Below are 10,463 nucleotides of genomic sequence, written 5' to 3'. Positions count from 1 at the left end.
AAGCCTTTTGCCGGAGCTCTTATCTCTCAGTTTGATGATACTGAATCTTTTTTGACTATATGGTAAACTTTAACAAAAAAAAAGTGTTTTGAAAGATGCAAACTGGACAAGATAAATTTCCAGGAGACAGGTAGAGACATAAACTATGGCATGTTGTTCTTACACAAAATACCTCCCTCCTCTCAGGATAATGATGTAGACAGCCAACTGCGATAACCATCAAGACTCCCTTAGGGATGCTGTTGAGAAAATAGACATTTTAGGACACTAAATTGTGTTAAGAAAATATGATCTGGTAAAAATGTAAATAAACTAAAAAAAGCACAAGACTACATCCGGGCAATGCTCTAAAATCTTTCCAGAAGAAGGGAAAAAATGTTCTGAGGTGAATTTTGAGGTGAAATGTCCCTTTAGCTGACATCAAAAACACCCATTTCTATTTCAGTGTCACCTTGACAAAGGTTGCCGGAGGATGTGCGTCCAGGTTAAACAGTCAGGCCAGTTTTAGTTTGTTTGACACCTGGACGCTGTCTAATGTTGATTTAAATGATGTTTCCATTGAGAGAACAACATACATCAAGCACATACTGTCTTATTCAGACAGGAGGATGGAGACATGTATGCTGGGTGTTGACACGACTCTGTTATTTTGTGGCCTCTAGATTATAATATTAATTTGTTGTTGTATTTTTTTATGTATCAAGAAAACTCAAGTGTTTGTGGTTTATTGTTCTAATATCTATTTGACACCTAATATTTAATACGCCAGCGTGTAATGACTACCAGCGTTTCAACTGCAGGCTGTGCACTTGCAGCAGAACATACCACAATACAAATATTGTATAAACTACTCACATTATATATAGTGGTGTTACAAACTCCTGTCATATGTAACCGCTGTGAAAACCAATGTCAAACCAGAATAATTTCTACAATTATTTTACGGTGCGATAAACAACAAGGGTTAGATATTTTAAGCCCTGTTTGTGTCGAGCACCCCCGAGTCCGCACAGATGGATCCTTCCGAGATGGTTGGTCATGTGACTTTTTCCGTTTCGCCATTTTCCCCCCTTCTCCACCGGTGCTCTTTGCTGACAGAGACGTTGTTGCTCCCCCTCTCTCGGTGTTTTAATCTGTCCAAAGCTGACGGTGGGAAAAGGGCAAACTCAAAATAAAATAAGACAGCCTGCTTTGTAGCTGTATCTCCCCGTGAAAAGTGCGAGAATGTCTTCTGCTGAGGAGAGCCCCGAGTACTCGCCTTTCTTCGCCGTGATGGGAGCCTCTGCGGCCATGGTCTTCAGCGGTAACTACAGCAGCTTCTTCATCTCACATCCCCGGGTTACTGCTATAATGATGAATTATTATTATTATATATATGTCTATATATATTTAGACATATATATGACAGCAGTGAGCTCTCGTTGGTTAAACGTTGTTGCTTGTAGCTGAGGCGGTCACGGCTCACGCACCTGCCAGGGATGCGAGTCAGAGGCGTGGGGAAGGTCTCCACCGACATCACGCTGCTGACCATTTTTAGCTCCTCACCAGCTTGTTGTTTTTTTTGTTTTTTTTTTCATCATATCCAGCTCTAATGCTGTTGTCTGGTGGTTGCATGTCGGTGACGCAGACCCTCACCGAGGTAACAACAAGGCAGAGGCCAGTCTCTAATCTGTCATCATGGGGGTTTATTTTGCAGCACAGGAGAGGCCAGATCCACATTATTATAAGAGAAATACGATTTTTTGTTGTTGCTGAGAATGAACCAGCATCGTGGCCTAAACATCACTGTGAGAAAATAGATAATCCCATCCGTCCATCCATCCATCCATCCATCCATTCATTCATTCATAACCGTCTGTGTTTAGCGTGCAGGATACACCCAGTCTGTCACAGAGGGAACATAAACCAGGGGCGGATTTAGTGATTTTGGGGCCCCAGACAAATCTAGTCTTGCTTTACTTCTTACCGTTTATCTAACTGGGAAATGTTTCGTATTGGCAGTATTAGAAGATGTACTTTTTTAGAAGTAATTAATAGTAAAACTATTAATACCACACAGTAAAAGTCCTGCATTCAGATTTTTATTTTAAGGACCAGTTTGTAGAATTTAGTGGCATCTAGCAGAACGGACTTGGCAGAAATGGAATATAACATTCATTAGTATGTTTTAATTAGTGTATAATCACCTGAAAATAAGAATCGTGTTTTTGTTACCTTAGAATGAGCCCTTTATATCTACATAGGGGGCGGGTTCTCTTCCACGGAGCCCGCCATGTTGCACTGCCATGTTTCTACAGTAGCCCAGAACCGACAAACCAAACACTGGCTCTAGAGAGGACCTTTTTTTTCGCAAGTTCACAGCCACTGTAGGTTCTCCTACATGCTTATAAGAGGAGGGGGGTGTTAAGTTGGTTGCAACCTGCAGCCTCACCACTAGATGCCACTAAATCCTACAGACTGCACCTTTAAAGTGAACGAGAGGAATTATCAGCAAAATGTGCGTTAATTTACTTAACATCTATTCAAGTTGGAGCTTTTAATTCTAACAATTTTATATTATGCTGGACAATTTAATGAATAATAAGGCATCATATTATAATTGTTATATTTTCTGAGTAAAATCTGTTTGAATGTTTTCCTCTGAAGTACAAGTACACAGTAAGTAAGTAATATACAGTTACATATTTTTTAAGTGCTTTGTGGGCCTTTTGTAAGTTATTTTAGGGTGCAATGAGTTAGAATATTAACATAAATCAATATTTTTCATATCTAAGCATCATAATAAAACTATAGCTGTTTGGGGCCCTTTTAGTTGAGGGGCCCAGGCAGTTGCCCACCTCGCCTAATGGTAAAATCAGCCCCTGCCCAAAACTGAATTTACAGTATAATCTTACAGAGATTTTAAGGCAGCTAAGTCATGTGATGTCAGTTGTATGTAGATAAAGACAACAATCTCCATAATGAGGAAATCAGAGTTGGCTTGAATTGATGATGACGACGTCAGGTGACACCTTTTTTGGAGTTTGTCCGTCTTGCTGTGACAAACTGGACTCGTACAATTTTAATTTAAGATATGAAATGTAATTTAGTTTTAATTTACTGCAGGGCTAAAAACGGACTTAGGCTTTTTTTGTTGAAGCGTCTTACTGCCTGTGCCAGAACTGTGTGTTTTGCAGCTTATGTATTACCTGTTCAGTGTCGACTACATGTTAGGACTATCCTGCACGCATTTTGTTCTGCTCGAACTGTCATGTTTCTCATTTAGGTAGTGTAATAACCAAATGGAGCAGGCTGGTACAGCGACATCTTGATCCAGGAGTATAATTTGGGCTGTACAGCTTTGAATCAGAAAAAAGTTACACCCATATATCAGTAAAATCTCTGTGGGTGCTGTTGTACTGTCATGGCAGCAGTTTGATGGAGTCATTCCGGGATTTTTTGGGGTGACGGTTGCCTGGAGTGGAAACGCTTTTAATGTTTAGGAGAGAGGATAAGAAAGCTGACACTTCAGAAAACACTCGAAGCAACTCGATCAAGCATCTAATAGCTGACAGCTGTGTAAGGCTGAAGACCCGTCGGACAGAAACGTGATGTCCACCTCTTTTCATTATATAAAGGATACCTCTATTCATTTATTTATACAGCCTCTCGAGGCACTGTGGGTAACCAGACAGGATGGAATTGATCCGTGATGCAATTTAACATTATGTGAATAAGAACTGCAGAAAATATAAGGAAACCATTATTGAAATTGATAAGATTCTGATTGTTAAGAGAAGCGTCGGTCAGTGCAAAGCCGTGAAAATTGTAGGAGAAAGTGTTTTGTTGCTTTTTTTTACACAATGCTTATTAACAATTGCTTATAAGCTAAGTGTCAACACACCCACCGTAGCAAGTGAGAAAGGATGTAAGCAGTGTTTTGTGATTTATTTATTAATTCACTCTCAGCGGGTCTTCATGTTAAGCAGGTAACATCCTACATTTAGAGCAGCTCAGTGCATGTGACTAGCAGAGTCATGTCAGATTTCTGCTCTCCACGTGTCAAAGAAAGGCGCTGAACACTATGGATTGTCTAAATTTCTTTTTATATTGAAGCATAGATACTGGTCAATCATTGATTATCCTGTGTTGAGTGATGTGTATGTGGATTAATGACTGCAGGAGTTGAATCCTCCCCACATGTAATGCAGGTTGTGTAGCCAGATAAGGTTCAGTCAATACGTCTGTAACACGGTGTCAACACAAACTGATCGTATTAAGCCTCACAAAATGAGATTATTGCAGGGCTACAGTATTATTATATATTATTTCAGATTGCAAAGGTAATACAATAAACTGTAACAGTGATGTGCAGCATTAATGAAGCAGACCAGACATCAGTGAAACCTCAGGTGACAGAAGAGCAGAGAGGGAGACATCTGGAGAAGCGAACATTTGTGGCACAAGTCACGAGAATAGTCACATAACTGACTATTCTCACTCAGCACAATTTGAAGCCATAACGTGTCCGGTTTGAGTTAAACATGAAACCTCTCTGCCTTCAGGAATCATTCGTACGTGAAGATTTAACACTGACCGAGCTGGACTGCTGAATTAACAGGATCTCTCCTCTCTCTTACTCAGCATTAGGAGCAGCGTATGGAACGGCGAAGAGCGGCACAGGCATTGCTGCCATGTCTGTGATGCGGCCAGAGCTCATCATGAAGTCCATCATCCCCGTGGTCATGGCCGGTATCATCGCCATCTACGGGCTGGTGGTGGCTGTGCTGATAGCAAACAACATCTCTGAGAGAGTCTCCCTTTACAAGTAAGATTAAACATTTCTAACAAACATGTCACAGTAGTTGATCAGAACAATTTCAATTATTTTTACACTTGCATTTTATTTCTGCTGATGTTATTTGAGTAAATTGAGAGACACATTATTTCATATGTTGTACACAGTTTGTATGCTTTTTGAGTTGAATTACATTCATGAGCATAACCTCCAACTTCCTTAACTCATAAACACAAAAAAAACAATAAAGCTGTGTCAAGCTAAATCATAAAAGCAACCCAAAGAGATTCAACAAAAAGTCAAATCATCATCATATGTCCAATATTCACAGGCCTCTGACAAAAACATCTGTGTCCTCATTAACTTCCTTCTTCTCTGTACATTTGCTATGTCTTGTTCTTCTCTGTGTTTTGCTGGGCAGATAGTTTGCTTTAGACGGTGTTTGGTGGGAACAGTGAGTCTGAACCTCACAGTCTCTGTGGGCTACAGAGCCAAAATGAATCTCAGAGGGTTTGACACTATTAGTGATCTTTTCACATTACTTATGTCCCAGGCAGCCTTGATGAACCAAATTTTCTTCTGGGAGACCATTAGAGTAAATCTTAAATTACACATTTGATTCGTCACTCATATTTAATTAAGATTTTTTGGTTTTTTTGCCTTTATTTGAATGTAACAATAAAGATACAAACAGGAAATTAGGGGAGAGAAATAGGAGCAGATTTGGGAAGGCTACACAATCAAATCAGGGACTTTGTGGTTGAACCATTAGGCCCCTCACTGTTAACATCAAAACTTTGCTTAATGCAATGGAGTCTGGACTATCTGCTAGCTTCCTGGCAATGTCACAGTGATTTCGGAGAAGTGACTTTGCCTGGCTTGATTCTAATTCTTGTACTGTAAATGATCACAAAAATCAAAAGTATTGAATCAGAATTTATTGCAGCACTTTCCCAGATAACTTACACCTTTCTCTTGTTTTTTTTTTTTTTTTTTTCTCCAACAGGAGTTTCCTGCATCTCGGTGCTGGTCTGAGCGTGGGCCTGAGTGGTCTGGCAGCTGGGTTCGCCATCGGCATCGTGGGCGACGCAGGCGTGAGAGGCACCGCCCAGCAGCCCCGGCTTTTCGTGGGCATGATCCTGATCCTGATCTTCGCCGAGGTCCTGGGGCTTTACGGCCTCATCGTGGCCCTCATCCTATCTACAAAATAAGTGTGTGCATCAACATCATCTCATTCATTCCACATCAAAGCAGCAAGAACAAATAGGAGATTTTCACCTACTTCCATTACACCCCCGAGGGTCTGGCAGGATGGGATGGCAACAGAAACATGTTGGCGGTCAACTTGACAGCTCTGTCCTCAATAGATGTGATCTATCCATATTGTTTAAAGCCATCCAGTTGTGTCAGGTCCTATGTGTACAGAACGGGCATGAAGATGTTTTTGGTTGTTGTGGGATGATGTGTGGACAGTCTGCCTGATGTTGTTGTCTGATCTTAACCTGTACAGTGGTCCAGAGTCACTCCACCCCTTGTAAATGTAGTAACCAGTCTGTGCTGTGAGTGTGAGTATCAACGTTTATCCCCCTGCCCATCCCCCTCCTTTTGAGTTTTTGTTTTTCCGTTTGTGGTTTTTGTCATTTCTCGTTTGAGACCGCCGAAGAATCGTGCACATTAGTATTTATTTTTTCATGTTCTTTTTGGGGACCATTTTTGAATCACCGTGGTGAGGAGCTGTCAAGACTTTTTTTCTTTTTTTTTTTTTTCTTTTTTTTTCACTATTTATGGAAAGCTATGAAGATTTTGACTTGATGAAACTGTCTAAATGGAATACTATTTATTGAATACCCTATATACATAAAAATATATAAATTATCTGTGTATAGTTAGATTAATTGCACTGTGGGTCATTGTTCAAAGTGCTTGGAATTCCTCTGGATGTAGTGTGATTATTAATGGAGGATGTCCACATGTTGACATGGAGTTGACAGTGTGCGTGTGTGTGTGTGTGTGTGTGTGTGTGTGAGTGCGCGTGTGTGTGAATGACCTGAGTGCATAATGCGTGCAAGTGTATTTATGTATTTATGTTTAATATGAAGTTCTCAAACACTAGTATTGTTAACCAGTAGTGCTGCTGTCTTGGTTTTTTTTGTTTTTGTTTGGTTTTTTTGTTTAAGATGAGAGCTCACTGTTCAGCCATGCCTGTCAGATTTCCAAATAAAACTCAACCTCCTCCAGAACATCAGTGTCAAGCTTTTTATGTCTGAAAGAAAGAAGTCAAGAGAAACTTCAAGTTCTTTATATATCAATAGGATGAACAACATTCGGTTGTTCAAACGTATAATTTAAGTGCAACATTTGACAGCTTGTTCACACTAACTGGCCAATATATTGATCACTGACACTGGTCAGACAAAAGAAAACATTTTCTTTATGACAAAAATGGAAAAGAACAAATTATAAGTGTGTTGCCTTTAAACCTATTTTTTTATCTGATTTTCAAATAAATTTGCAATCACTCTTGTAAAACATAACATAAAAATCAGCAGCCTGTATCTCACACCAGTGGTGTTCTTGACAACCATTCCTCTAAATTCAAACATTCTCTATGAAACTGAATCATTTCTTGTAGGGTCACTGCAGTGGTGAGAAACTTACATTTGTAGTTTATCATTCATCAGCTTATTTTTCAGGTATTGTTTTCTACTCTTGCTAACTTCTTGCATCAAGCTTACTAGTTGACTTAATTGTATCTCATCTAAAATGTGAATCATTACCTGATGACGACAAATATCTGACAGAAACTAAACTTTCTGTTTCATAAGATTTGCAAAAATTTTTGATTATCCCTCTCCACAAAAGGTAAATAACCTGAATAAATCCGCTGTCAGTGAGCAGTAAGAAGTCACTGGTGACTGGTCAATTCATAAGAGGTCAAGTTGTTACTTTCTTAGTGCCACAAAAGTTCTTTATTCTCCACAGATAATTGTTTTGCCCCTTCAACTGAAGTATTAAGATATCCTCTTTCACTCCTGAGATTTTTTAAATATATATTTTTTTAATTCAAACATCTACATATGTTGATATGCTACACATACAGTCAGAGCGATAATCTGGTGCTTTGCTCTCTTGATCTCTGTCTTCAGTTAATTCCATCACCCTCATCAGAGGGTAGATTGTATCAATCACAGACCTTTGAGCAACAATGTTCAAAAGGTGAAATAAAAAATACACAAACACACATAATTAATTGTTCCGTGGTGTATGACTGCATAAAATGCCTTTTTTCCATGCCTAACAACGTGCAACTCTTTAACATGGATACGTAAAATATTTAGTCAACTCTTTACATCTCAATGTGCAATAGTGACCCAGACATAATATATTTCCATAAATGCAACTTTATTTATTTTTTAAAGCCTGAACCTTCATGTGTAACAAAATAATAATTGTTAACATTGATATGTTAATTGATATATATATATATATATATATATATATATATATATATATATATATATATATATAATTGTTAATTGATATGTCTCTGAATACACCATCAGTGTGAATCACACAGATAATCTGCACCTGAAAAAATAATGGCTCATGACACATACTGTTGTTATGAATCCTTGAGGAGTAAATTGTGACAAAGGTTGACTGACTGCTGATTGAAATGTTCTTGTTATTCTGAACTCACACAAAGCAGTGTCAACATTTTGGAAGAAATCCAGTTCACGAGAGCAACACTGACCTTAGTAATTTACCCAAAAATAACATAAAAGATAAAAAATAACACGTATGGAAGCACTGTAAAAATAAAACCTCTTTAAGAAACAAAAACAGCAAAACAAGATGCTGAAATATATTCACACTGCCTGTATCAAGCTTTACATGCAGTCAACAGATCCTCTGAGCTACATATCTGCTGATGATGCAAACTGGGCAATTTCAACTGGGAGAATGTTAAATGTTAACTTTGAGCTAGTTTGGTGTTCAGTGTTAGGACACAAGTTACAGGGAAGGCCAAAGGGTTTCATGCTTTCTTAAAAACCAAGATAAGATAATAAATAAATAAAGATAAGATAATAAAATAAATCTGGGAGTTTAGTGTGGATTCATCTCATCTTCACATTATACAAAAGCAGCTGTCAGTAGACGGTGCTAACATCCATTAATTTTGTAACATTTCTGTCATTAAAAGTCATAAATTCAGTTGTACAAATATAAGCACCTTAGATTTTACATTTGAATTAATAGGTCATTAATTTCAGCATATTTTATGTTTTCTTCTGAATCTGTTGATTTCTTCAGCACCGATATATTTTGATGGCCTATGATGAATGAAACAGCCCTTATTACAATGTGTTAATAACTCATAATTAGTGGAAAAGGACTGTGCTTAAGTAAAATGTTCAGGTATTTGTTTTACATGGTACCTCACTGCATTAATTTAACAGATATAATCACTAGTTACTTCTCAGATTAGGATTTTACAAACAAAACACATGAACAGTTTATAAAATATGATGCATTTTTATAGATAAAGACTACCCAAATGTATACAAGGCATCCCTCAAACTACTAATAATAATCATCAATAATAAGCATCAATAATCATTCACAAATATAATAATACAAAGCTGACAGGGGCCATGAAGCATGATGAGGACTTTTAATTTTGACACTTAGTACACTCAGTATATTTTGTTGCTTTTGCTTGAGTAAAATGTTGAATGTTTGTTTGTTTCTTGTTTGTTTACAGTGTATTGCTTCTTTCTGTCACACCCCGTCTGGATAGTTAAGTTACCTTTTTGTTTCTCCTAGTGGTCTGTCTTGTTCTTCCTGTTTTATTTCGATACTAACCTCTTGTCTCGTTTCAGGTCCTTCGCTTCCTGCCCTCATGTGCTTCCCTGTGTACCGACACTGCTCTGATTAAAAGGACTGATTTTGAACTTGCTACTGAGTCTGTGTCTGCATTTGAGTCCCAGCCTTTGGTTCAGTATTGACACTTTCACTTAAGTGAATGATCTGAATACTTCTTCCACCACTGAATATATTATATAATAAGCTCAGTACCTTTACTTTAGATACATTGTGCATATTTTGCTCATAATATTTTTGTTCCCATATTTTGAATGCAGAACTTTTAATGCTAATTGAGTTCTTTTTAATGTTGTATTGGTACTTTTACTTAGCATCTAAATACTTCTTCCACCACTGAATATAATAACCTTTTTTAAAATGTAACTGTATGTAAAAATGAGAATGAATCAATTGAATGTAAAGACCCTAAAATTGATTTTATAGTTTATGTAATTACCTCATTGTTTAGATTGTGTTTTTTTATCTCATTGTTGGCTGCTGTAACATTTTAATTTCCCTTTGGACAGTAGGTGATTTGAGGGGGGATGAGGGCGGATGCTATCCCCCTTGTTAGCAAAGTGACCAAAATGCATCGTATGCTCCTTGTGAATCTGCCACCCCCCCTCTCCATTCCCTAGTAACAGAGAGAGTGCAAGGGTGGAGGGGTTGTTTAGTTGAATATGTTAGTCTAGTCTGCCTGACTCACTGATCCTTGATCTGACTGAGGTTCGTGCAAGTTAGAATCTGTGGCCCCAACCATGGCTCTGAAATATCAGTAGCCAAACTGTGCTGTGTATTGATCAATCCATGGTGCTGTCCA

General features: G+C 38.0%; 1 protein-coding gene across 1 annotated transcript; it reads left to right on the top strand.

Moving 5' to 3' along the window:
- Positions 1-1,043: 1,043 nt before the first annotated feature.
- atp6v0ca (ATPase H+ transporting V0 subunit ca) lies at positions 1,044-7,017 on the top strand. The gene is made up of 3 exons (XM_067616504.1): positions 1,044-1,303; positions 4,624-4,807; positions 5,784-7,017. The coding sequence occupies exons 1-3, from the start codon at positions 1,225-1,227 to the stop codon at positions 5,986-5,988; spliced, it is 468 nt and encodes a 155-aa protein (XP_067472605.1). The 5' UTR covers positions 1,044-1,224; the 3' UTR covers positions 5,989-7,017.
- Positions 7,018-10,463: the final 3,446 nt, after the last annotated feature.

Source organism: Thunnus thynnus, chromosome 17 (assembly GCF_963924715.1).
Source record: "Thunnus thynnus chromosome 17, fThuThy2.1, whole genome shotgun sequence".
Lineage (NCBI taxonomy): Eukaryota > Metazoa > Chordata > Actinopteri > Scombriformes > Scombridae > Thunnus > Thunnus thynnus.
Note: the sequence above shows the minus strand (reverse complement) of the source record. Positions and strands in the feature narration are given on the sequence as shown.

What these genes read in the sequence shown, in the direction of transcription:
- atp6v0ca (XM_067616504.1), top strand. Translation starts at nt 1,225, where the DNA reads ATGTCTTCTGCTGAGGAGAGCCCCGAGTACTCGCCTTTCTTCGCCGTG. An exon ending in TGCGGCCATGGTCTTCAGCG is followed by an intron (nt 1,304 to 4,623) that starts GTAACTACAGCA and finishes TCTCTTACTCAG; the next exon opens with CATTAGGAGCAGCGTATGGA. An exon ending in GAGAGAGTCTCCCTTTACAA is followed by an intron (nt 4,808 to 5,783) that starts GTAAGATTAAAC and finishes TTTCTCCAACAG; the next exon opens with GAGTTTCCTGCATCTCGGTG.